This window comes from Capra hircus, chromosome 2 (assembly GCF_001704415.2).
Source record: "Capra hircus breed San Clemente chromosome 2, ASM170441v1, whole genome shotgun sequence".
NCBI lineage: Eukaryota > Metazoa > Chordata > Mammalia > Artiodactyla > Bovidae > Capra > Capra hircus.
Genome location: NC_030809.1, coordinates 15125344 through 15152986, shown reverse-complemented (window position 1 = coordinate 15152986; position 27643 = coordinate 15125344). Strand labels below are relative to the sequence as shown.

The 27643-nt window shown below is 47.6% G+C and overlaps 1 protein-coding gene across 2 annotated transcripts in view; it reads right to left on the bottom strand.

Moving 5' to 3' along the window:
* The window catches only part of AZIN2 (antizyme inhibitor 2), a 39987-nt gene extending 13549 nt beyond the window's left edge, over nucleotides 1-26438 (bottom strand). Inside the window, exons 1-8 of one of the 2 annotated variants that reach the window (XM_018054382.1) lie at nucleotides 26303-26438; nucleotides 25524-25701; nucleotides 23521-23694; nucleotides 12054-12226; nucleotides 10932-11066; nucleotides 8889-9054; nucleotides 4542-4704; nucleotides 2700-2812 (exon numbers count right to left, since the gene is read on the bottom strand). In XM_018054382.1, coding sequence (XP_017909871.1) covers nucleotides 2700-2812; nucleotides 4542-4704; nucleotides 8889-9054; nucleotides 10932-11066; nucleotides 12054-12226; nucleotides 23521-23694; nucleotides 25524-25628 — 1029 coding nt within the window. In that variant the 5' untranslated portion in view covers nucleotides 25629-25701; nucleotides 26303-26438. 2 annotated transcript variants of the gene reach the window in all.

The window sequence follows — 27643 nt, the reverse complement described above, 5'->3', positions numbered from 1 at the left end:
AGTTAAGACATATGAGAGCGTGTTGAAATATCTATTAAAGAAGGCTTTATACTTGTCAAAGAAGCAAAAATGAAAGACTGAGGTATACCATTTCAGATGAATTAGCCAACAAGAAAAAGGTCACAGTGTGTAATGCTGGTGAGCTTATTGTGAAATAGCACTACTGGTAATAATTCATATTAGTCCAAGCATGGAGGAAAACAGCCTAACAATACATATCAAGAGGAATAAAAACGCTCAAATCCTCTTGCTCAGTAACCCTATTCCAGAGACTCACCATAAGAAAATGGTTTTTAAAAGGGAATATACTTTAAGGATGTACATTGAGCCAGCTATACAGAGACTAACAAAGAACAGTGTTTTTGACAGAGGATACTCAAAGAAACATGAATAACAAAAAATTAGCAATGCCTAAATGCTAATGAAGACATTTTACAAGGAGGCAGCGATTTTACAGGGAGACAATCATTTTATAGGAAAGTAGTTCAGAGTTTGGTCTTTAGCAACAGAGAGATAATCAAAGATGAATAAGACATGAACCCTACCCCAAGGGTCTACAGTTTAAAACGCTGCCATTTATTGACTGTGTGACTTTGAGTAAGTTCCTTCACCTCCCTATGCCTCAGTTTTCTCACCTGTAAAATCCACTATAAAAACCATTTATAAGGGAATATCTGAACACTCACTAGGTGACAAGGGATACTATGGAACTGCTCCATTTTTAGTCTGATGATGACACTGTGTTTCTTAAGTCCTTATCTTTTAGTTGTTAAGTACTAAAATATTTTTGAAGAAAACACAGTAACATTTGTTCTATAGTTTTTGTACTTTTCTCATGACGTTGTTGTAGTCTGTGTACTTCTCTGTGTGTGTGTCACACACACACGTTTCTACGCAGCAAGATTGTATTTCCAAGGCACAAGCAATCCTTCCTTACCTACTACCTTCTGCAGACCTCAGTGCATGTGGAAGGTGCTCAAATATTTTTTAAATTAAACAACAAATGAAAAAAGGCCACACATATTCCAATGACGAGAAAAATACCCTGAAGCAAGGATTATGTTTAACACAACTTTTTCTACCTGAGGTCCAAAATCAAAGTCCATGGGCACAAAGAGCAGGGTAGAAAGCTGCCGTCCTGGCTGGTGAGGGGCACCTTCCTTGGGGCGGAGAATGCAGATGCCCTGGCCGGGCTGGGCCCTCCCGACACACTCCTAGCACAGCCATAGCCCATTTCCTAGGTGTGCTGCCATCTACTCAGTCGCCAAGGCCACACTGCGGCCCCACCCTGGGTATGGTCTCCTAAGTGGTGGGCAGCTCGAAGAAGAAACCCGGGCACCCCCAGAGGAGCAGCAGGACAGACCACTGAAAGAGTTAGGAACATCCTGGTGCCCAAGCCAGGAATACCAGCTGGAGACTGATCCGCCAAGCTCCTGGGGCAGGTGTGGGGCTGGGCTGGGACCACAGCCCCGCTCCTCGGAGGAGCTGATGAAGGGAACGGGGACTGGGTCAGGGATGGCCTGCAACAGGAGGCAGTGACTGGGACCAGCAAGGGGACTAGGAAGCGACTGCTGCCTGCTGTGTAACCTGGGGCTTGGCTGGTCTAGGCCGGTCCTTCCCCTGTGCGGTAGGATGTGGGAGACCGCAGGAATGCAAGCAACGCTAGTGCATCACCGTAGAAATCTGAATTCCCGAGCACTTCATCATCGGGGAGGCTTACTAGGCAATGACGCAGCTATGGAATGAGGACTCATCCAGTTGTGGGGGGTGGTGGGGGGCGCCTGGAGGAGGGAAGCTCCCTCTGCCTGCATAGGGGATGGGCAGGAAGAGCTACAAAGAGGAGCCCACATCTGGTTGACTCTGGGGGGAAAAAAAGACGGAAAGAAAAACAGCAGCACATACTGAAAGCTCACGGTGGTCTAGGTGCTGGTTAGGCACTCGAGCTTCCTTCCTGAAGCAGGACCACACAAAGGCCTGTGAAAATACAAGTGTGTCTGGTTTCTTTCCCCTCGTAGAAGCCCACTAAAGCTGCCAGAGGCCCTGGGCTGGATTCGGCAGGCTAGGAGGAACGTTCTATCTATCCCTGTTCCCTTGTTAACATGGAAAAACTCAATAAAACAAATTCTTAGAGACTTCCCTGGTGATCCAGCGGTTAAGAGTCTGCCTTGCAATGCAGGGGATACAGGTTCGATCCCTGGTCAGGGAACTAAGATCCCACATGCTCTGGGGACATGAAGCCCATGCAGCACAATGAAGACCGAGCCCACGAGCAGTGATCAGAGATGGATGTCAAGATAGACTCAGGAAGCTCAAAAACAGGAAACCAAATGGACAATTGCTAGAGTTAGATCGCCTAAAATATTATATGGTCATCAAGAAGCATGTTGTTAAAGATTCGTGAATGGCATGGAAAGAGTCACACCCCATATGAAGTGAAAAACAATCAGGTTACAAACGAATATGATCCCAACTTTATGGGGGAAAAGTATAACACATTTTTTAAAAGACTGAAATCTAAATATTCAAGGGGTCTATCTCTATGTGGTGGAATTAGGGGTGATAAGCTTCTTCACTCTTAGTGTCTGCTTTCTCCAAAGAATATGTTTTACTTTTTTAAAATTAGATAACAACACACACCAAAAAAAAAAAGTATAAATGTACCCACACAATTGAAAACAGGCCCAGCAGGGCAGGCTCACCTTCTGCAGGATGGGGGCGGGGCAGGTGCTGTCAAACAGGACTGAGCTGAAGACTCCATATACGCCCTCACCGAGGTGGTACACGATGCTCTTGGGGGAGGAACCGGTTTCCTCTGCAGGGAGGGGAGGGGTTGGGGGGCACAAGCAGATGTGAGGGGGTGGGACAACGGCGGGCTCAGCAAGCAGACAGGAGGGCTGCCCCCTCCTCAGCTACGGGGCGGCTCCTGCCTCCTCCTGTGTTCATGGCTGGGTTGGAAACACCTTTGCAGCTGAGCAACCCTGCCTAGGACACACTCCAGGCTTGCATCTGAGCCCCTTGATGCCCCAGCAAAGGCTGAAAAGCAGCCCACCAGAACTCAAGACCCTGAGAGACTGAGTCAGCAGCTCAGAAGTACACACAGTGGGGCAACACATGAGCTGGAATGAGAAGTCGGGTCTCCAGGCTGGACTGCTGCTGCTGCTGCTGTCACGTCAGTTGTGTCCGACTCTGTGTGACCCCTTAGACGGCAGCCCACCAGGCTCCCCCGTCCATGGGATTCTCCAGGCAAGAACACTGGAGTGGGTTGCCATTTCCTTCTCCAATGCATGAAAGTGAAAAGTGAAAGTGAAGTCGCTCAATCGTGTCCGACTCTTAGCGACCCCATGGACTGCAGCCCACCAGGCTCCTCCATCCATGGGATTTTCCAGGCAAGAGTAGTGGAGTGGGTTGCCATTGCCTTCTCCCCAGGCTGGACTAGAAAGTATAATCCCAGATCTGGAAAGGAAGCCAGAAGAATTCCATCCCTACGCACACATACACACACAGAAGACCTTCCACCTGGAGCCCACCACCCATCTCTGGGAAAAACACCCAGACTTTCAGACTGGGGGTCCCAGAGCAGAGAAAAAAGCTCCAAGATCAGAGTCAGACCTCACACTCAAGAGGCTGCTGGGAGGACTGATCTATCCGGAAGGTCAGTGAGGAGCACTGATGCTGGACAGAAAAGCCTTGAGTCAGCCTGAAAGTGTTAGTCGCTTCAGTCGTGTCCAACTCTTTGCAACCCCACGGACTGTAGCCCACCAAGCTCCTCTGTCCATGAGTCAGCCTAGCCTGGACTTGAACCCTGGCGCTGCCCCCTTCTCAGCTGTGTGACCTTGTGTGAGTGACCCATCCTCTTCACGCCTATGTTCTGTAGTCTGCAAAATGGGCTTAGGTCAGTATAAGTGGTTGTCAATTATTTTTATTATGTTATGAGAAGCAGTAGGATGAGTAAGAGCCTGGACTCTGGAAAGAAGACAAACATGGGGTCAAATGCAGGGTTCACCACTTACTAGCTCTTAAGCAATTCACCTGTATTCTGTCTGGCTCTCAGTTTCCTCATCTGCACTATAAAATGCATGCTCAGTCATGTCCAACTCTTTGCAACCCCATGTGCTGTAGCCCGCCAGGCTCCTCTGTCCATGCAATTTTCCAGGCAAGAATACTACAGTGGGTTGCCATTTCCTTCTCTAGGGAATCTTCCTGACCCAGGGATCAAACCTGTGTCTCTTGCGTCTCCTGCACTGGTGGGCAGATTCTTTACCACTGCGCCACATAGGAAACCCATATACAATAGGTTTAATAAAGTATCTGTTCTCCCCAAAGTTGCTTTGATCTCAATCTTCATAAAATATAAACATGCATAGGAGAAAAAAAAGATGCTAAAAGAGTGTCTTGGGGGTGAGGAGACATGACGGTAAATTTCCCTAAAGAAGGAGCCAGTCTTCAGATTTCCCCCACTGCCTAAAATCAAACCCAGCTCAGCCAACAACCGTCCTTGGCTTTAGGGAAGAACGGGCCTCCACTGCCCACCTGGCACCTACCTTCCCTGCCTGGCTGATCCAGAAGAACCTCCTTCTTGGCGATGATGCTGATAGCCAAGGTGAAGGCTGAGGTCACGTAGTAGCGCCCCAGCTTGGCAAGGATGTCCACACCACAGCCCTCCGGGAAGTATAGGTCCAAGGCTGAGTTGATCACAGAAGCAATCTGAGGGTACAGAGACAATTTCATGTTTGAAATGTGGGGTTTATGCTGGAGACTAGCTACAGCTCCAAGTCTTACTTCTTGAAAGCAGCTTTGATTTCGAGAAGCAGAACTTGGCAGCTGCTAAGACCCCAGCTGGTAATCACAGACAGCTGGCCAAGGCAGGCAAGCACAGATGGAGCAGGGTCAAGACCCTTACCCTTGAAAATCACCCTTCAATGCCCCCCACAATGGAAAAAGGAACTTTTAATCTAACAGTTAGTACTCAGATGACAGAATCTGTGATGCAGATCTTTCTTTTCTAGGTAACCAGTATGCTAAACAACACATTTTCATAGACAAGACAGAGAAGGAAAAAGAAGATAAAAGTCACCCCTAATTCTAACCCCAGATTAACCTATTCAATGCTAATTTATTGGAATCACTCCTTTAACTCCTTTTTATACAAACCTGAAAATCTGATTTTTTATTAGAAACATAATAGGGCTATAAGTATACAGGTTTTTATAACCTGCTTTACTCAGTACATTGAATGATCTCTCCATGTATGTCAGTTCAGTTTAGTCTCTCAGTCATGTCCGACTCTTTGTGACCCCATGAATCACAGCACGCCAGGCCTCCCTGTCCATCACCATCTCCCGGAGTTCACTCAAACTCACGTCCATCAGGTTAGTGATGCTATCCAGCCATCTCATCCTCTGTTGTCTTCTTCTTCTCCTGCCCCCAATCCCTCCCAGCATCAGAGTCTTTTCCAATGAGTCAATTCTTTCCATGAGGTGGCCAAAGTACTGGAGCTTCAGCTTTAGCATCATTCCTTCCAAAGAAATCCCAGGGCTGATCTCCTTCAGAATGCACTGGTTGGATCTCCTGGCAGTCCAAGGGACTCTCAAGAGTCTTCTCCAACACCACAGTTCAGAAGCATCAATTCTTCGGCACTCAGCTTTCTTCACTGTTCAACTCTCACATCCATACATGACCACAGGAAAAACCATAGCCTTGACTAGATGGACCTTAGTTGGCAAAGTAACGACTCTGCTTTTGAATATACTATCTAGGTTGGTCATAACTTTTCTTCCAAGGAGTAAGCGTCTTTTAATTTCATGCCTGCAGTCACCATCTGCAATGATTTTGGAGCCCAAAAAGATAAAGGCTGACACTGTTTCTAGTGTTTCCCCATCTATTTCCCATGAAGTGATGGGACCAGATGCCATGATCTTCGTTTTCTGAATGTTGAGCTTTAAGCCAACTTTTTCACTCTCCTCTTTCACTTTCATCAAGAGGCTTTTTAGTTCCTCTTCACTTTCTGCCATAAGGGTGGTGTCATCTGCATATCTGAGGTTATTGAGATTTCTCCCAACAATCTTGATTCCAGCTTGTGCTTCCTCCAGTCCAGTGTTTCTCATGATGTACTCTGCATATAAGTTAAATAAGCAGGGTGACAATATACAGCCTTGACGTACTCCTTTTCCTATTTGGAACCAGTCTGTTGTTCCATGTCCAGTTCTAACTGTTGCTTCCTGACCTGCATACACGTTTCTCAAGAGGGGTTCAGTTGGTCTGGTATTCCCATCTCTTTCAGAATTTTCCACAGTTTATTGTGATCACACAGTCAAAGGCTTTGGCTTAGTCAATAAAGCAGAAATAGATGTTTTTCTGGAACTCTTTTGCTTTTTCGATGATCCAGCGGATGTTGGCAATTTGATCTCTGGTTCCTCCGTCTTTTCTAAACCCCGCTTGAACATCTGGAAGTTCACGGTTCATGTATTGCTGAAGCCTGGCTTGGAGAATTTTGAGCATTACTTTACTAGCGTGTGAGATGAATGCAATTGTGCGGTAGTTTGAGCATTCTTTTGCATTGCCTTTCTTTGGGATTGGAATGAAAACTGACCTTTTCCAGTCCTGTGGCCGCTGCTGAGTTTTACAAATTTGCTGGGATATTGTGTGTAGCACCCTCACAGCATCATCTTTCAGGATTTGAAACAGCTCAACTGGAATTCCATCACCACCACTAGCTTTGTTTGTAGTGATGCTTTCTAAGGCTCACTTGACTTCACATTCCAGGATGTCTGGCTCTAGGTGAATGATCACACCATCATGATTATCTTGGTTGTGAAGATCTTTTTTGTACAGTTCTTCTGTGTATTCTTGCCACCTCTTCTTAATATCTTCTGCTACAATTTCTGTCCTTTATCAAGCCCATCTTTGCATGAAATGTTCCCTTGGTATCTCTAATTTTCTTGAAGAGATCTCTAGTCTTTCCCCTTCTGTTGTTTTCCTCTATTTCTTTGCACTGAACGCTGAGGAAGGCTTTCTTATCTCTTCTTGCTATGTAAATGTATATAAATCTATGTAAATTCTTTTCCCATAAGAATATACCATAATTTACTCAAGGACCTCAAACAGAGGCTCTGTGACAATCTAGAGAATTGGGAGGTTCAAGAGGGAGGGAACATGTGTATACCTATGGCTGATTCATGTGGATATTTGGCAGAAAACAAACTTCTATAAAGCAATTATCCTACAGTTAAAATAACTTTTTTTAAGTAATTAAAGAGAAAGATTTAAAAATAAAAATATTTTAATAAATCATATTTGCATTTACCCAGAAAATACACTGGTATCATTGCCATATGATAAAATATTTTTATAAAAACATTTTTATAAAAAATTATATCTTTATAAAAGTAAAAATATTTTACATAAAAAGAAAGAATGTACTGTAATTTAGCCAATCCCTGAGCGACTTCACTTTCACTTTTCACTTTCATGCATTGGAGAAGGAAATGGCAACCCACTCCAGTGTTCTTGCCTGGAGCATCCCACAGACGGGGTGAGCCTGGTGGGCTGCTGTCTATGGGGTCGCACAGAGTCAGACACGACTAGAGCAACTTAGCAGCAGCAGCATCAGCAGTGTTAGTTGGACCAGGAAAGTCCACTGAACTTCAGTTATGAAGAATGTTGCAATGCTCATCTTTGAAGCTAATTTTTTTTATCCGTCACAGATTATTTTCTTAAATTCAGTTCCAAGATGTGAATAGTCCAGAACGAGGCATTTACTAAGGAAAAGCATCCCCTAGTGGTTCCAGTGGGGATTGCTATGACACAATTTTCCTGATTTAATCTTGGCATCCAGTCCCATCACTTCGTGGCAAATAGATGGGGAAATAGTGGAAACAGTGACAGACTTTTTTTGGGGGGGGGGCTCCAAAATCACTGCAGATGGTGACTGCAGCCATGAAATTAAAAGATGCTTACTTCTTGGAAGGAAAGTTATGACCAAAAGAGCAGAGACATTACTTTGCCAACAAAGGTCCGTCTAGTCAAGGCTATGGTTTTTCCAGTAGTCATGTACGGATGTGAGAGTTGGACTATAAAGAAAGCTGAGTGCCGAAGAACTGACGCTTTTGAACTGTGGTGTTGGAGAAGACTGTTGAGAGTCCCTTGGACGGCAGGGGGATCCAACCAGTCCATCCTAAAGGAAATCAATCCTGAATGATCATTGGAAGGACTGATGTTTAAGCTGAAACTCCAATACTTTGGCCACCTGGTGCAAAGAACTGACTCATTTGAAAAGACCCTGATGCTGGGAAAGATTGAAGGCAGGAGGAGAAGGGGACGACAGAGGATGAGATGGTTGGATGGCATCACTGACTCAATGAACATGAGTTTGGGTAAACTCCAGGAGTTGGTGATGGACAGGGAAGCCTGGTGTGCTGCAGTCCATAGGGTTGCAAAGAGTCAGACACAACTGAGCAACTGAACTGAACTGAAACTTGCAGGTGGGAAGGAGACAGATGGACTACAAGTAGACAGAGGGTTGGCTTTTCCTTCCCCTGCCTAACTTGATTTCTCATCATCCCATAGGAGGGTGAATAGGGCATACCCAGACCCTCAGAGAACTTTATGACTTATGCAGATATGGCCCGGTTAAGCCTCAAATATGTGCATGTTCAGAGTCCGGGCAGAGCTGGGTGTGCAGCCGGCCCTGCCATGGACTCAGGAAATGAAGTAGCTTCTATGAGCCTCAGTTTGCTCAGCTGTAACACAGGGTTAATAATGAGATAATCCAGGCAAAGCACCAAGCGCAGCACATAGTACAGGGGACCCACTCACAGGGGGCTTCCTAGGATCACTGTAACCCCCGCAACCCCCACCCAGCCCAGCACAACACTTGTGACCCCACTTACCTCTTCGAATCTCACTTTGGCGTCCTCCACTCCAGGGAAGCCGCCGCCGAGGTCCAGGATGTGCATCCTGTGGCCCAGCTCAGCACCCATTTCGAACACAACCCGGGCGTCTGCAATGGACTGAGCGTAGGCCTGAGGGTCAGGACAGCCACTGCCAATGTGAAAACTGGGGAAGAAGGAAGAGTCTCGGTTTACACACAGGACCCCAGGTGTCACCACTTCAGCCTCAGCCAGCAGCAGCCTTGCCCAAGCATACTGGATGCTGTGCCCATTTTCCAGATGCAGTGACTGTGGGCCTAAAAGGTTGAGTGGGGTGCCAAGGGCCATGTGGCAAATGAAGAGTGGACAGGGGACTAGATCCAAGGACCTTTGGCACTTGGTGCCCCTCTCATCCCTCCACGCTGCCTCTGGGGGCTGAGCCTTCCTGGGATGAGGGCTAGGGCCCCAGAGTCAGCCAGAACTAACGTACATCTCACTCAGCAGTGTGGCCGGCCATGCTTCAGTTTCCCCATCTATAAAGTGGGGATCGGTTCAGTTCAGTCGCTCAGTCGTGTCTGACTCTTTGCGACCCCATGAATCGCAGCACGCCAGGCCTCCGTGTCCATCACCATCTCCTGGAGTTCACTCAGACTCACGTCCATCAAGTCTGTGATGCCATCCAGCCATCTCATCCTCTGTCGTCCCCTTCTCCTCCTGCCCCCAATCCCTCCGAGCATCAGAGTCTTTTCCAATGAGTCAACTCTTCTCATGAGGTAGCCAAAGTACTGGAGTTTCAGCTTCAGCATCATTCACCCTCCAAAGAAACCCCAGGGCTGATCTCCTTCAGAATGGACTGGTTGGATCTCCTTACAGTCCAAGGGACTCTCAAGAGTCTTCTCCAACACCACAGTTCAAAAGCATCAGTTCTTTGGCACTCAGCCTTCTTCACAGTCCAACTTTCACATCCATACATGACCACTGGAAAAACCATAGCCTTGACTAGACGGACCTTAGTCAGCAAAGTAATGTCTCTGCTTTTGAATATGCTATCTAGGTTGGTCATAACTTTTCTTCCAAGGAGTAAGCGTCTTTTAATTTCATGGCAGCAGTCACCATCTGCAGTGATTTTGGATCCCCCCAAAATAAAGTCTGACACTGTTTCCCCATCTATTTCCCATGAAGTGATGGGACTGGATGCCATGATCTTCGTTTTCTGAATGTTGAGCTTTAAGCCAACTTTGTCACTCTCCTCTTTCACTTTCATCAAGAGGCTTTTTAGTTCCTCTTCACTTTCTGCCATAAGGGTGATGTCATCTGCATATCTGAGGTTATTGAGATTTCTCCCAACAATCTTGATTCCAGCTTGTGTTTCTTCCAGTCCAGCGTTTCTCAGGATGTACTCTGCATATAAGTTAAATAAGCAGGGTGACAATATACAGCCTTGACGTACTCCTTTTCCTATTTGAAACCAGTCTGTTGTTCCACATCCAGTTCTAACTGTTGCTTCCTGACCTGCATACAGATTTCTCAAGAGACAGGTCAGGTGGTCTGGTATTCCCATCTCTTTCAGAATTTTCCACAGTTTATTGTGATCCACACAGTCAAAGGCTTTATCAAAGGATAAAGTGGGGATAAGGTCCCAAAATTGTGGGACAATGTCTATGGAGCGTTTAGCACAGTGCCTGGCCGTCCAAAATCCAGAGCATAGGAAAGTTAAATCATCAGGTCCTAATTCTGGCTTCTTCCACATCCTCACCAGAAAAGCGTCAAAGACAAGGTGTGCCAGGATGACCTTTAGCTTCAGGCTGGGGACACTTCCTGCAAAGCCAGGTCCCTCCTGGAACCTCCTGGGACAGGACCTTCTGCAGACTGTGGGATTGGGGCACTGGGACACTCCAAACCTTCTTTCCAAAGGGAAGAAACTCTCAAATGGCAGAATTCCAGAAGCAGGGACAGGCCTGCCTTGAGGGCCCTGGGGGAGGTCCCACACAGAATTGAGTAAGTCCTGGGAAAGAAGCAGGAGGCAGCGGGCATGGTGGGGGATGGCGGGGTTCCGGCACTCACCTCACACCTATCACCTCTACATGGTCCCTCTTGGCATTCTCAAGCAGGTGTCGGCAGGATTTCAGCGAAGCTCCGAACTTGAGGCTCAGGCGGCTCAGAGAGTGGGAGTCCTCGGTGGCAATGCACAGAACCATCCTGAGGAGGGAGACATGGGGCAGCACCTCGGCAGGGGTGGGAGCCTACTTCCTCCACCCCAGCCACATCTTCTCTAGTCTAGGGGGATGAACCCTCATGGCTCAGAGCTATATCCAACCCCAGAAGCCCCGGCCCCCTTCCTCCCCCTGCACAGCCAGTCAACCTCTAAGTCCTGTCCAATCCACTCCCTAAATGTTCCCCGACCCTTCCATGGGACCCCTGCCCTGGTCCCGGCCTCACCAGTTTCCCCCTGGGCAGCCCTACTTCCTCCCAATCAGGCAGGCTTCTCCAACTTCTCTTGTATGGTGGGGTAGAGGGGACCATTTTTTTTTTAAACAGTCTTATTGAAAATGCCTGTATCCTCAATATGTGAAATAGTCAAAACAGAAGCTGCTTTGGGTGAACCCGAGTGGTGCCCCTCTTGGCCCCTCCAGTGTGTCCAGTGACCAGGTGAGGGGCACACATGAAAAAGATGTCCAGCCCTGACCCCTTCCAAAGCCCATGTGCACTGGGGTGCCTGCCCTGTGACCAGCGTCACTGACTTCTCCTTCACCCCTGGCCGCACATGGTATGATCCAGCCACATCAATTTCTGCTTATCCTGCAAACGCCCTGTGCTGCTTCTGGCCTTCATGTGCTTGCTCCTGCAGCTCCCTCTGATGCACTGTTTATGCCCGCTCCAGATGCCAGTCGCCCCTGAAGGCCCACCTCAAATGCCGCCTCCTCGGTGGCATTTCCTGAGCACTGCTCCTTCTGCCATGACTTTGACCTCTGCAATACCATGGGCTTTGCCTGGACTATAACCCATCATTTCTACCTCCACCCTAATCAGCCTCTGGCATCCTGGGTCCAGCCCAGGAGTGCCTGCCCCAACCTCCTGTGGCTATGACTGGCTCCAGGGCAGGGTCCTCAGCCCCAACCCTATTTCACCTACTCCCCCCACTCTAACCCACAGCCCAGCCTCCCACCTGAGTGGTTCTCAGCTTACTTGGCACTGGGGTGGCTTTTCACCACCTTTGCCAGCTCCATCTCGTTGTCAAAGCTCAGCAGCCGGACCCCGTGCTTGGCAGCATACTTGATGTGTGCAATTTGCTTACAGGGATTGGCATAGATGATCTTACTGGCGGGGACACCAATATCCTGGACCAACTCCATCTCTGCCTGTGGGGTCCCAAAGGTGGTGGTGAGGAAGCGCCAGAGCCTGCTGGGCCCATGGAGGCCAAGGAAGCACAGATGAGGGGCAAAGTCATAGCTATGCCTAAGGAGGTCCATAAGAAATGGGCCTCACTTTTAGACAACAGATATACAACAACCAGAACTCACACTGATTCCCTGTTGACAAGAAGGCCTGCCACGTACAGCTGTGCAGAGGGTGAACTGCTCAACCCTAGGGAGGGTGGGGCCCCATTCAGAGAATCATGCATGCATATTCAGTCGCTCAGTTGTATCCGACTGTTTGCAACCCCATGGACGGTAGCCCACCAGGCTCTGCTGTCCATGGAAGTTTTCAGCAAGAATACTGGAGTGGGTTGCCATTTCCTATTCCAGGGGATATTCCCAATCCAGGGATGGAACCCATGTCTCCTGTGTCTCCTCCATTAGTAGGCATATTCTTAACCACTGCACCACCTGGGAAGCTCCATTCAGAGACTACACAGTATATTGGTATGTTTATTACAACTTCCTAATGGTGAAGCATCTTACTCTAACAAAATCCATGTATTTGTAACAGTGTCTTCAAGGTACATTTTAATTCCCACAAAGGCACTGTACAGATTCATGGTGGCCCTGAAAACAGGCTTCTGACATATTTTCCTGGCAGATTTAAATGGATAGAAAATATCATTTGATGTAGTAGAAAGTTTGCCAGCTCAAGAGTCTTCTTGGCACAGGTCATCCCACATCCAAAGGCCAGCCCTGTGTGTGGTACTGTGCTGGGTGCTCCAGCAAGGCCTCTTCCTCCTCAACTTTCCAGAACAGTGCTTCACATGATTGCTGAATTAATGATACAGACAACAGTGATGTTGTTGGTGAAGAAAGCAGCCATGGGCGCCTACCACAAGGAGGCACCGAATGACAGGCTTTACATAGGCCTTGGCAAATTTTTCCCATGAAAGGCCAGAGAGTAAATATTTTATGTTTTCTGAGCCAGTAGTTTCTGCATAGCTAAGCTGCCTTTGTAACACCAAGCAGCCACAGATAAAGCATAAGTGAACGGACATGGCCGTGAGCCAGTAAAACTCTGCAAAACACGCCATCCATAATTTGTCAACCCTTGTTTTGGATTCACTCTTATTTCCTCCTTACCATACCCCACCAGAGGGGTATTAGCTCCATTCTACAGAGAAAAAAACATCCTCAGAGAGGCCACACAGCATGTAGGAGGCAGAACCAACTTTCAACCTCAAACCTGATTCTCCATGATTAACAAGGAAGCAGTTTTGAAACATGGTAGAAACACAGGGCCATCCTTAGCCATCCTGAGTTTGTAACAAGACTGTATTTAATTTTAACGTAGCAACTTTTCAGCATGAGGTTTTTCTGTGCATTATCTCATGTGATGTCTGTAACTATCCTATGAAATATTTATGGCCACGTCTTACAGAGCATGAAATTGAGTTCAAAGGAGCCCGCTTGTCTGGGTGACGCAGTCAGTGAGTAGCAGAGGGAGAATCGAAGGCCCCTCTAGAGCGGAAACTGCCCTCATCAGAGCTGGCTTCCAAAGACCCTGCCTCTCTGCAGACACAAAAATGTGGTTCTGCTCCCGGCTTCACCCATGAGGTGAGAGGAAGCAGCAAGGGTAGCACTTTGGGGACCTGTGGTTGAGCTTTGATTATAGTTATTTAAATAATAACCATTGTCACTCCTTGATGGATTACCATATGCCAGTCATTGCATTAAATATTTTATAGACATTCTCATCATCCTCATAATCATCTTATGAGTCAGGGAACAGAGGCCCTGAGAGGCCTTAAGTGACTTGTTCAGCATCACACGGCTTGCAGGTGGCACAGCTAGAATTCTAACCCAGCTAGAATTCTAACTGTGCGACTTTAGCTCACTGGCTCTCAGCCACAGCGCTTCGGCGGAAAAGACGCCTCGAAGCTGCCCTGGCAAGTGTCTCTTGTGCATCTATCGAGTCACCAGGCTCTGTGACAGGTGCAAATGAAAGCAAAGCGCTGAGTAAAGCAGACAGGGTCTCTGCTTGTGGACCTTTCAGACAGACGGGAAAGAAGGGGAGGAACGAAGGAACACTGAATAATGATAGGATTACAAATGGATAGGAGCCATGGAGAAAAAGTATGGGATACTAGAGAATGTGGGATGCAGAGACCTGGGTGAGAGGTGTGGCAGGCAGCTTTCTGAGGGTCAGAAGTTTAAGCTGAGGAGAAAGTGTGGGGAAAAGGGAACCCTCCCAGCCTGCTGGTGGAAATGTAAATTGGTATAGTCACTATGGAAAATAGAATGGAGGTTCCTTAAAAAAACTAAAAACAGAGCTGCCATATATATGATCCAGTAACCCCACTCGTGGGCATATACCCAGAAAAGATGAAAGCTGCAATTCGAAAAGATGCCTGCACCACAACGTTCACTGCAGCATGGCTTATAGTAGTCGAGGCATGGAAGCAACCGAAGTGCCCAGTTATAGATGAGTAGATGAGGAAGATGCGGTGGATATACGCAATGGACTATTACTCAGCTATAAAAGATGAATCCTGCCATTGGCAGTAATGTGGATGGACCGAGAGATTATCACAGTAATCAGCCTGGACCGCTCAGCCTGATGGAGGAACAGAGAATGCTGGTGTGGTCTGGGCAGGGTGACCAGCGAGGGAGGATGAGGTTGGAGGGAGGCAGGCAGAGCCAACGGGGAGAAGAAGAAGGCTGATGTGGATTTATGTTCGATGCTGCAGGTTGCGGGAGACGGTCTGATGGGATCTCAAGAGGGAAAAGGACATGGTCAGATGCGCATCTTTAAGGCAAGGCCTAAGTGCATGTCACTCCAGACACCACGTGAAAACGGACAAGGGAGGGCCCGGAAGGACCTCCCCGGGAGACATGACACGCTGCGCTAGAAAGCGGTGAGGGTGTGGTCTGGAGGCAGGGCTGGAAAGCTTGCTGATAGACGGCACGTGGGGATGTGGGGTAAGAGGGGGACTTCACACCCAGCAGACCTAGGGGCCCCTCTTGAAGGGAAGATTGTGAATGCATTTGAACACGCTGGCTCCAGGCATCCTGTAGTATCAACTAGGAGTCCGCCTGCCAATGCAGGGGACACGGTTTTGATCCCTGGCCCAGGAGGATTCCATGTGCTGCAGCACAACTGGGCCCATGCATCACAACTATTGAGCCCATGCTCTGCAACGAGAGGTCACCGCAGAGAAGCACTGCAACAAAGAGTAGCGCCTGCTCCCCATAACTAGAAAAAGCCTGCAAAAGCAACAAGACCCAGGGCAGCCAAAAAGTTAATTAGAAAAAGAAAACTGGGGAGGTGGTGGCATCTTGGGGATACTTGAAGCCATGGGAGGAGATGAAATCCCCTAGGAAGATGAAGTGGAGAAGGCAACGGCAGCCCACTCCAGTACTCTTGCCTGGAGAATCCCATGGATGGAGGAGCCTGGAAGGCTGCAGTCCATGGTGTCGCTAAGAGTTGGACACAACTGAGCGACTTCACTTTGACTTTTCACTTTCATGCATTGGAGAAGGAAATGGCAACCCACTCCAGTATTCTTGCCTGGAGAATCCCAGGGACAGGGAGCCTGATGGGCTGCTGTCTATGGGGTTGCACAGAGTCGGACACAACTGAAGCGACTTAGCAGCAGTAGCAGCAGGAAGATGAAGAGTTTATAAAAGAAGGGAGCCTGAGCTGGAATCCAGAGGAACAATTCCAGCTAGAGCGAGGGGCAAGCTGGCATAGGACTGGCAGAGAGGGAAGAGACAGCATCTCCAGAAGAGGCAGGACAATGCAGAGGTTACTACGCCATTCCTGCCAAGGAAACCCTGTCTTACAGTTCACACCTGAGCAGGAGACGCCTGCACTGTCAGAGGCCTCAGACTTCACTTTGCTGTGCTTCACAGATATTGGGGTTTTTCTTTAAAACTGATAGTCTGTGGCAACCTTGCATGGAGCAAGTCTACTGGCACCATTTTTCCAACAGCGTTTGCTCACTTCACCTCTCTGTGTCACATTTTAGTAATTCTCTGGATATTTCAGACTTTTGCAGCGTGACTGTATCCATTATGGTGATCTGTGATCAATGATCCTTGATGTGACTTTGCCATTGTTTTAGGGTGCCATGAACCGTGCCCATAAGAGATGATGAACTTAATGGATAAATGTTGTGTGTTCTGATGGCTCCACCCACTAGCCATTCCCCAACTCTCTCTCCCTCTTTTTGGGCCTCCCTATTCCTTGAGACATAACAACCCAACCATACTGAAATTAGGCCAATTAATAATCCTACAACAACCTCTAGGTATTTCAGTGAAAAGTAGAGCTATCCCTTAAGAAACTAGCCACCCCAACCTTCAGCAACAACCACCCTGGTCAACCACCAGCCATCAACATCAAAACAAGACTGTCCACCAGCAAAAAGATTACAACTCACTGAAGCCTCAGATGATAGTTAGCATTTTTTAGAAATAAAATATTGTTGACTTAAGGTATGTACATTTGACTTAAGGTATGTTTTTTTGAGACATAATGCCACGGCACATTTAATAGACTACAATATAGTATAAGCATAGCTTTTATATGCACTGGGAAACCAAAACATTTACATGACTCATTTTATTGTGACCTTTCCTGTAGTTGTCTGGAACCTAACCCACAATATCTCTAAGTTATGCCTGTGTTTTTAAAAAGACTATATTTCAATGCATGCAACTAGAAATTATTATACTAAGTGAAGTAAGTCAGAAAGAGAAAGACAGATACTGTAAGGTGTTACTTTTATATGTAGAATCTAAAATATGACACAAATGAACCAATCTAAGAAACAGAAATAGAATCAGGGACATAGAGAGTGAATTGGCGGTTGCCAAGGGGATGGGGTGTGGGAGAGGGTTGAATTGGGAGTTTGGGATTAGCAGATGCAAACTGGTATACAGAAAAAGGATACACAAAAGGCCCTACTATACAGCACAGGGAACTATATTCAATATCCTGTGATAAATCATAATGGAAAAGAATATGAAAAATGATATATATATGTATAACTGAGTTACTTTATTGTATAACAGTAATTAATACAATATTGCAATTTAAATATACTCCAATTACAAATAAATTCTAAAAACTTTAAAAAAAAAAGAATGTTTCAAATGGGGAGTTACTGTTCAGTGTGTATAGTGTCAGTTCTGCAAGAAGAATAAGTTCTAGAGATCTGCTGTACAACACAGTGCCTATAGTTAACAATTCCTTGTTGTTCAGTCGCTCAGTTGTGTCCGCCTCTTTGCGATCCCGTGGACTGCAGCACGCCAGGCTTCCCTGTCCTTCACCATCAGAGTTACTTATATACGTAAAAAAATTGTGAGGAAAGATCTCACATTAAATGTTCTCTCCACACACACACACACACACACACACACACACACACACACGCACACACTCCAAAAAAACAGTACAAAACAAACAAAGCCTTTTTTCATGGTAAAAGCAAAAAAAATTGGAGGATTAAGGAATGTCCCCTACAAGGTCTAAATGTATCAACACAGACAGATCTCCAAAGTCTGCTGACTTTTAAAGCCACTGAGGCACAGTGCCTACCAGATGAATATTTTATATTTTGTTACAAAATCACAGCATACTTTGTATATTTTCTATGGATCATATTTGTAAGTATTTTTAGAAGATCGCCACCAAACTCAAACTCCGAATGTTGATTATCTCTGGAGATGCAAAGCTGATGTTCTACTTCTCTTCTGCAGATGAATCAATGTATTATTTGAATAATTCAAGATGAGTGTTTAGTATAAAGTGCTCACTGGATCCTGCCGATCACTGGGGACATTGGGAAGAGGAAATTCCTTGAAATGATGAGTGGAGGTCAGGAAGCAGTGGCTTAAGAAGTGGGTGCTAAGGGAAAGAGACAAGTGAGTATAGATAAGTGAGTGTAGACAACTCAGTTTGGTTTTCAAGAGGGAGCAAGGGATTGGACTGGGGGGAAATGTGGTGTCCAGAGAAGGCTTTTTAAGATGGGAGGATGCTGAGGGAGACAACAAGAGAGGGCAAGGGATGGGGCAGGAGAGATGACAGAAGGTCCTTGGGAAGGTGGGTGGGTGGAGCAAAGCCCCAGATGAGGAATGGTTGGTGCCCTTGACCCTGGAGCCTGTCTGGGGCATATCTGTACACAAAGCCCCAGCTCACGCCTGTCCCTTGGCCATGCATGGGCGTGCATGCTTAGTCACATCCAATTCTTTGCGACCCCATGGACTGTGACCCACCAGGCTCCTCTGTCTGAGGGATTTCCCAGACAAGAATACTGGAGTAGGTTGCCATTTCCTTCTCCAAACCGTCTTCCCAACCCAGAGACTGAACTCATGTCTCCTGTGTTTGCAGGTGGATTCTTTACCACTGAGCCACTCGTGAAGCACAGAAGCATGGTGCTGTACAGGGTGGCCACCAGCCCTAGCCTACCAGAAGAGGGCAGCCTCGGCCTTCCAAGAAAAGCTGTACCACCTCGACGTAAAAGCACCCAAGGGCTAGGTGATCCCACCTACCCAGGAGGGGTCCCATCTCTGCCATCCCCTCCCCAAGAACCTTCATGAAGACAGCAGCCATAAAGTCAGAGAGGCCCTCACCATACTCAAGCGGCCCTTCCCTGGGCATCCCTCAAACCTCTGGGCCTCCTTCCCTTATATGCTAACTGCTTCCTCATGGGACTGTTGTCAGAATCACTGTGATAATAATTACTTTACAGAGTTGTTTCGAGAATCAAATGAGATCATGTACAGAAAGCGCTTGGCAGAGAGTCTGGCATAACAGATGCCCTCAGCAAACAGTAGATGCTTTTAACATTCCCCACTGACTTCTAAGCCCTAACACCACAGTTTTGCTCTTTGAAGGCCAGTCCTGAAGCTTAAGGGCCAGCACAGGGCCCACCTCTAGGTTTCCAGAAGCAGAGGAGTCTAGTCAGTGAAGTTTGGTCTTGTTCTTCACCCCTACACCAAGCAGGCTGGAAAAGGGTCCCCTTCCGCCTCGGTCAGAGCAGAGACTCTGAGAGCTGCAAAGGGCAAGTCCTGGCTCTGCCATCAGTAAGTTCGGTGCAGCTGGTCCCCAATTTCCTCAACGGCAAAATGGCAATCTCCCCCTCAGATACCTTACTGGGTCTTATGTAGGGCATGTATGAAACTAGGTGCGCAAAACAAGAGCTGATGCAAAGGGGCTTCATGGGTGACAAAAGAGAGACTTATCTGCAACTAAGGACACTGATGCGTATCTCTGATAAAGGCGAACCTGCTCACTCCAACCCCCACCATTGGTGTGCACCTATCCTCCACTCACTCCTTCCATCCCTGCATGCCGCCCAGGCAAACTCTCCTTCTGTCTCCTCCAGGATCCCTTTCTAGAATCCTTACAACACCCAGCCATATTGCTGACCAGAATTTAAAAGGGGTTCCCTCTCAAAACAATCATTACTAACCGTTAAAAAAAAGTAACAGTAATAACAATATCACAAACCAATGCCCACCAGGCTTTCTCCCACCTCAGGGCCTTGGCACTTGCTGGTCCTTTTGCCTGGAATGCTCTTCCCCTAGTTATCCACCTGGATTGATCCTTTGCTTTCTTAGAACACAGTTCAGATCTCAGTGAAGCCTTCCTTGGCCAAACTTTCTAAAAGTACAACCCTCTCTCCCAACAACCATGTCTCTTCCCTACTTCCCTTTCCCACCGTAATTTTCTCCACAGCATTTACCATCTAAACTACCATAGATTTTCATTGTTTGCTTGTTCTTTAGAAAGCAACTTCCATGAAGGAAGAATCTTTTTTTTTGTTTTGGTCACTTGCTAAGTCCCACTGAGAAAAGAACTTGACCCCACAGTAGGTGCTCAATAAACACTTGCTGAATGCATAACTATGTCAAACCTGTCTATGTCTCGGAGGAAACTCTGTCTCACAGGAAACTCTATAGCTAAAAGACTTTATCAAGTGAGGACAGAATGAAGATAGATAAGCTGTGCACTCAACTCAATGACAACAGAGTCTGTTTTACTCAATACTGTATTGCCAGCTAAGTAAGGCTTTCTTATCTCTCCTTGCTATTCTCTGGAACTCTACATTCTGATGCTTATATCTTTCCTTTTCTCCTTTGCTTTTCACTTCTCTTCTTTTCACAGCTATTTGTAAGGCCTCCCCAGACAGCCATTTTGCTTTTTTGCATTTATTTTCCATGGGGATGGTCTTGATCCCTGTCTCCTGTACAATGTCACGAACCTCAGTCCATAGTTCATCAGGCACTCTATCTATCAGATCTAGTCCCTTAAATCTATTTCTCACTTCCACTGTATAATCATAAGGGATTTGATTGAGGTCATACCTGAACGGTCTAGTAGTTTTCCCTACTTTCTTCAATTTAAGTCTGAATTAGGCAATAAGGAGTTCACGATCTGAGCCACAGTCAGCTCCTGGTCTTGTTTTTGTTGACTGTATAGAGCTTCTCCATCTTTGGCTGCAAAGAATATAATCAATCTGATTTTGGTGTTGACCATCTAGTGATGTCCATGGGTGGAGTCTTCACTTTATTGTTGGAAGAGGGTGTTTGCTATGACCAGTACGTTCTCTCGGCAAAACTCTATTAGTCTTTGCCCTGCTTCATTCCATATTCCAAGGCCAAATCTGCCTGTTATTCCATGTGTTTCTTGACTTCCTACTTTTGCATTCCTGTCCCCTATAATGAAAAGGACATCTTTTTTGGGTGTTAGTTCTAGAAGGTCTTGTAGGTCTTCATAGAACTGTGCAACTTCAACCTCTTCAGCGTTACTGGCTGGGGCATAGACTTGGATAACTGTGATATTGAATGGTTTGCCTTGAAAACAAACAGAGATCATTCTGCCATTTTTGAGATTGCATCCAAGTACTGCATTTCGGACTCTTTTGTTGACCATGATGGCTACTCCATTTCTTCTAAGGGATTCATGCCCACAGCAGTAGACATAATGGTCATCTGAGTTAAATTCACCCATTCCAGTCCATTTAGTTCGCTGATTCCTAGAATGTTGACATTCACTCTTGCTATCTCCTGTTTGACCACTTCCAATTTGCCTTGATTCATGGACCTAATATTCCAGGTTCCTATGCAATAGTGCTCTTTACAGCATTGGACCTTGCTTCTATCGGACCTTGCTTCTATGCTCAATAAAGGACAGAAATAGTATGGATCTAACAGAAGCAGAAGATATTAAGAACAGGTGGCAAGAATACACGGAAGAACTGTACAAAAAAGATCTTCACAACTTAGATAATCACGATCATTCATCTAGAGCCAGACATACCGGAATGTGAAGTCAAGTGGGCCTTAGGAAGCATCACTACAAACAAAGCTAGGAGAGGTGATGGAATTCCAGCTGAGCTATTCTGAATCCTAAAATATGATGCTGTGAAACTGCTGCACTCAATATGTCAGCAAATTTTGAAAAAGTCAACAGTGGCCACAGGACTGGAAAAGGTCAGTTTTCATTCTAATCCCAAAGAAAGGCAATGCAAAAGAATGCTCAAACTACTGCACAATTGCATCCCTCTCACACACTAGTAAAGTAATGCTCAAAATTCTCCAAGCCAGGCTTCAGCAATACGTGAACCATGAACTCCCTGATGTTCAAGCTGGTTTTAGAAGAGGCAGAGGAACCAGAGATCAAATTGCCAACATCCGCTGGATCATCAAAAAAGGAAGAGAGTTCCAGAAAAACATCTGTTTCTGCTTTATTGACTATGCCAAAGCCTTTGACTGTGTGGATCACAACAAACTGCGGAAAATTCTGAAAGAGAAGGGAATACCAGACCACCTGACCTGCCTCTTGAGAAACCTGTATGCAGGTCAGGAAGCAACAGTTAGAACTGGACATGGAATGACAGACTGGTTCCAAATAGGAAAAGGAGTACGTCAAGGCTATATATTGTCACCCTGCTTATTTAACTTCTATGCAGAGTACATCATGAGAAATGCTGGGCTGCAGGAAGCACAAGCAGGAATCAAGATTGTTGGGAGAAATATCAATAACCTCAGATATGCAGATGACACCACCCTTATGGCAGAAAGTGAAGAACTAAAGAGCCTCCTGATGAAAGCGAAAGAGGAGAGTGAAAAAGTTGGCTTAAAGCTCAATATTCTGAAAATGAAGATGGCATCTGGTCCCATCAATTCATGGCAAATAGATGGGGAAACAGTTGCTGACTTTATTTTTGGGGGCTCCAAAATCACTGCAGATGGTGATTGCAGCCATGAAATTAAAAGACACTTACTCCTTGGCAGGAAAATTATGAGCAACCTGGACAGCATATTAAAAAGCAGAGACATTATTTGTCAGCAAATATCCTTCTAGTCAAGGCTATGGTTTTTCCAGTAGTCATGTATGGATGTGAGAGTTGGACTATAAAGAAAGCTGAGCACCAATGAATTGAGGCTTTTGAACTGTGGTGTTGGAGAATACTATTGGGAGTTCCTTGGACTGCAAGGAAATCCAACCAGTCCATCCTAAAGGAGACCTGTCCTGGGTGTTCTTTGGAAGGAATGATGCTAAAGCTGAAACTCCAGTACTTTGGCCACCTCATGCGAAGAGTTGACTCATTGGAAAAGACTCTGATGCTGGGAGGGATTGGGGGCAGGAGGAGAAGGGGACAACAGAGGATGAGATGGCTGGATGGCATCACCAACTCGATGTACATGAGTTTGGGTGAACTCCAGGAGATGGTGATGGACAGGGAGGCCTGGCGTGCTGCAATTCATGGGGTCGCAAAGAGTTGGACACGACTGAGCGACTGAACTAACTAACCAATGAGAGCAGGAGGGAATTAAGACAATAGCATTAATCAAATCAGAAAGGCAGCAGAACTGGCAACAATAACAAAAGTCTAAGAGGATTAGTTAAAAAAAATACAGTCACACATTAATATTATAAAAGAAAAAAATAAAACCAACGATAGAAAGGTGTTTTTGTTTTGTTATGCCTTAATTACTAGAATATCACATATAGCTCTATGCCAAGAAGTTTTAAAAGCTCCATTAAAAAGGTGACCCACGTGCCCAGGGACACATCTGATTCCAATGCGGAACTTCAAGGCTGGCAGATTCCTCCCTCATCCCTTAAACTCCTCCCAAGTGGGTGGCCCCTCCCAGAGGACAGGGGCCATCACAGGTACTCCTGCTTCCCCTGGTCCACCGGATTGCGGCAGCTGCAATCGGGCCAGGTGTGCGCATTCAGTAAGTCAGTTTGCAGGCAGGGGATGGAGGCTCACCTTGTTGGCACAGCTGAAGCCCAGCCCCAGCTCGGCCAGGACCTTCAGCACGCCCGGGCTGCTGTTGCACTTGACAGCGTAAAAGGATCGGACTCGAGGCAGGCACTTCAGAAAGCAGAAGTGCTTCCTCACCACGGCACCCAGGTCGGCCACGAACAAGGCAGCGACCTCTTCCTGTACAAGAAGAGGGGTGAAGACGAGACCCCACTCAGCTCCCTGCTAGTGCATGCCACCCACGTTCCCCCCAAGTACTCTGCTCTAAAATTCTCTGGGGCTCCTCAAGAGGTTCTGTGATCCAGCTCCAGTCCCTCCCCTCACGGCAGCTCAAACTCCAGCTCTATCTTCCATCATTTCCCACCTCCCACCCTTAATTGTCACCACGCCTCCATGTAGAATACCCTGCCCCCGTAGGAGTCTGGCAAATTCTTAATCTACCTTCAAGTTTCAGCTGAAATGCCACCTGCCCCCAAACCAATAAGGCAATTCTTCCTTTAATGCTCGCACTGCATTTTGCATATGGTGCCAAAGTATCAGAACTGGGTATATACCCATCTGTCTCCTCCAGATCAATTCCCTGAAGACCAAAGCTATGGCCTTCAGCCACTGGCTTTCCTGCTGAGGAGCTCAATGAAGCCTTGAGGTAGTCCCACTGTAGAACTGCAGCCCAAACCTGTGGATACCTGTCTGCTGACTGCTGGATGTGTATGAGGCCATGGGTGAGACCACATTATTTAAACTTTTCCTGTGCCTCAGTTTCCCTTTTATGCGACACCTTTTTACTGATGCCCACTTGGTATCTGATCAAGCATATTTATGCAAGTATGCTAAATAAGGTACAAAGATGAACAGACAGGGCTCTAGCCCTAAAGGGGCTTGGGTCTGGACAAGAACCAACCCTGCAAGCAATTACAAGCGCATTCAGGAAATGCTAAGCAGGAGTTTCTACAAAATGCGGAGGGAGAAGTACAAAACCTGCCTGGGGCAATCAGGAAGAGGTGACAGATGAGTGATAAGCAAAGAGCAGAAACAGGCATTGGAGAAGGAAATGGCAACCTACTCCAGTGTTCTTGCCTGGAGAATCCCAGGGATGGGGGGAGCCTTGTGGGCTTCCGTCTATGGTGTCGCACAGAGTCAGACACGACTAAAGCGACTTAGCAGTAGCAGCAGAAACAGGTAAGAGGCAGAGAGGCTGGGAGAAGGGTGTTCCATGCATAAGGAACAGCCTGGACAGCAGAGTGATAATGGAGCACATGGAATCACTGGGGAACATGAGCAGAGTAGTTCAGTTCAGATGGAGCACGATACAAACCCGGGGAAAAGCCAGAAATGGGGCTATGAAGGCAGAGGGGTTCTGACTTGGATCCTGTAGGCACTGGGAAACTGCCAAAGAATTTAGATTTTGAGCAGGGCTGTGATAAAGTTGGAAGGGGTGGGATGAGGCAGGGAAAAGTTTAGGAGGGTTTTCGAGAGATGAGGCCTAAACTCCAAAGTGAGGTTCCACAAGAGCACGTGTGTGCGTGCTAAGTCCCTTCAGTTGCGGCTGACTCCTGCGACCCTATGGACTGTAGCCCGCCAAACTCCTCTGTCCATGGGGATTCTCCAGGCAAGAATACTGGAGTGGGTTGAAATGACCTCCTCCAGGGGATCTTCCTGACCCAGGGATTTAACCCTTGTCTCTTATGTCTCCTGAACACTGAAGGATAATTTAAGGAGGCTGAATTTACAGAACTTGGTGGTGCCCAGGTGTGGGAGAGAAAGTGAGGATTCCCAGGTTTCTGACTTAGAGGGCTGTGTAGATGATGGTAGTGTTGTTCATGAAAGTGGAGGACACAGGAGGGGCAGGACTGGGGCAAGGACCAGGAATTTGCAGATAAAATGAGCCCCTCTCTTGCAAACAGCAAGGACTGAATACCAAATGAGTGAAAAGAAGCAGATGAGGGCCCTAGGGGGCAGCCGAGCCTGCTATGAGAATAGAGGTCCCGCCCCCACCCCCAGACCCTCACCGCGGTGGCCTGTGAGGCCCCCAGAGTGAGCTCCTCCAGCAGGTCTCGGGTGCTGAAACCCTCCTCCACCATCACAAAGTCCGTTTCTCTCAGGTAGCCAGCCATGCCGAGGGGGAGGACCCGATGGGCTGGATGGTGTTGCCGCTGCCTCCGGCCGCCTTAGAAAGTATGCAATACACTGCGGGAGGAGAGTGAGGGACGGCTGGGGCACTGGCCTCAGCTGCGCCCCGCCCCTCCCCAAGCCAGGGCACCCAGTTCTGTCACACCCTGCCCCCAGCACAAGCTTGGGGAAATTAGGCTCACTGGGGAAAGTGAGGATGATCAGGACTTCTGGCCTGGGACTGGGTATTATATGCCTAGGTGTCATTGCCTCTCCGAGCCTCAGTTTCCCCATCTGTAAAATGGATGAATTGCTTTGGCGATCCTTTCCAGTTCTGAAATTAGGGTTTTGGTTAAAAGGGAAAGAATGAGAGGGAAAGGGCAGGACAACCGGGGGGAGAAGTTTCCAGGTGCGCCCCCTATCAGGACCACGCCCACTTAAAGGGGCTGCAGGTGGCCCCACCAAGGAGTCTCAACTCCCTGACCCTGGATATGGCCGACCCTCTCTCAGAGCTTAGTTTCACCGTTTGTAAAGTCGGGGGCGGGCTAGTCCTGACGTGCTAGGATTCTAAGCATGCATAGGAGCGCCACATGTAGGTAGGGGCCGCGGACTGAGGTTCTGTCCTGGTGAGCCCTCCTGAGTGCAGAGCCGAGGTCCCGCCCCCACAAGACCCCCTTACCAAGCCCCGTGCTCCTTCGCGGGGGCCAGAGCCAGGCGCGCTGCTAGGGGGGGTCGCCGGTGACCTCGAAACCTGTGCAACACCCCGAGGAGTGGCAGTTGCGGAGCCGAGGCCCCTGCTGAGAGAAGGCAAGAGTAGCCAGGGAGCAGGTCAGCATCGGAGCCGAGAGCGCCCGCTCCCGAGGATCCCCGAGGGTCTCCCAGCACTCGCCTTAAAACGCATTTACACGGCTTCGGCCCATAGGTCTCCCCAGCGAGTGAATCGGATCCTCGGCGCCTCCGCTCGCTCGCTCCCCCCGGCTCGGGCCCCGCGGCCTGCGCCCCGCCCGCCCAGCAGCCACCGACCCCCCCCACGCCCCGCCTTCCACCCGCCACCCACTTATATAAGCCCCGCCCAGACCCCACCCCTGGCACACAAGCCCCGCCTCCACTCGGCGGCCCCTTCCGTAGCCCTGGCAACGGGGTGCCGCCGTCCCATTGGTCGATTCCGACACAAAGCCTTCAACTCTGCTAGTCAGCTTCGCAAACCTGAGCCTCAGTCCCACGGAGACCCCTCCGCGACTCCCCTACGCTGGTAAATCGGTACTGCAGGACCGCCAGCTCAGAATCCTGAGCGTCTACGCCATGGGACCCTTAGCTCCTGGATCTTGGGTCTTAGAGAATGGGCAGAAAGCCAGATTTACTATTCGCTCTGAGAAGCCTTTTCTGACGATGCCTCTCTTCTCTGATCTGGTGAACTGCTCACTCGTCCCTGGAAGCCCAGGCCAAATGTCATCTGCTTGTATTACTTTTCTCATCAAGTCCTTTTCATTTGTCTCTTCCAGCATCCTCCAATTCAAAACCCAGATGAAACGTCTTCAACGATGCTTCTTGTCATTTTCCCAGCTCAGGGCAATCCCTCCCTTCATCCCATCTGAATCGGGCAAACTCCTACTCACTTCTCAAGTAAAATGTGTCCCTCTCTCCAAATAGCGTTCTCTGACTTTCTCAAAAGAGTTTCTTCTTTTATATCTAATGAACTCCTGCTCCTGCGCATCCATCAAATTCCAGTATGTCACCTCCCCCGTTGAGCCTACCAAGACTTTCCTAGCTTGGAGAAGCAACGGAATTCACAGCACTTACCTCTGGGTGGACTTCTTCCTTTTTCCGCTTTTGTTTCCTGTTTTACACTGCTTGTTTGGTTACACTGCCCAGTTGATTTGAGAGCTCCCAATAGTAGGAACTGAGTGCCTGCCTCCTCAGAGTGCCCAGAACCTGGCATAAACAAGAGTGCTGAGGAAGATTCAATATCTCTGCTATTCAAAATCGAACTGAAACGTTCATCTGAAACTGTAATTGTACT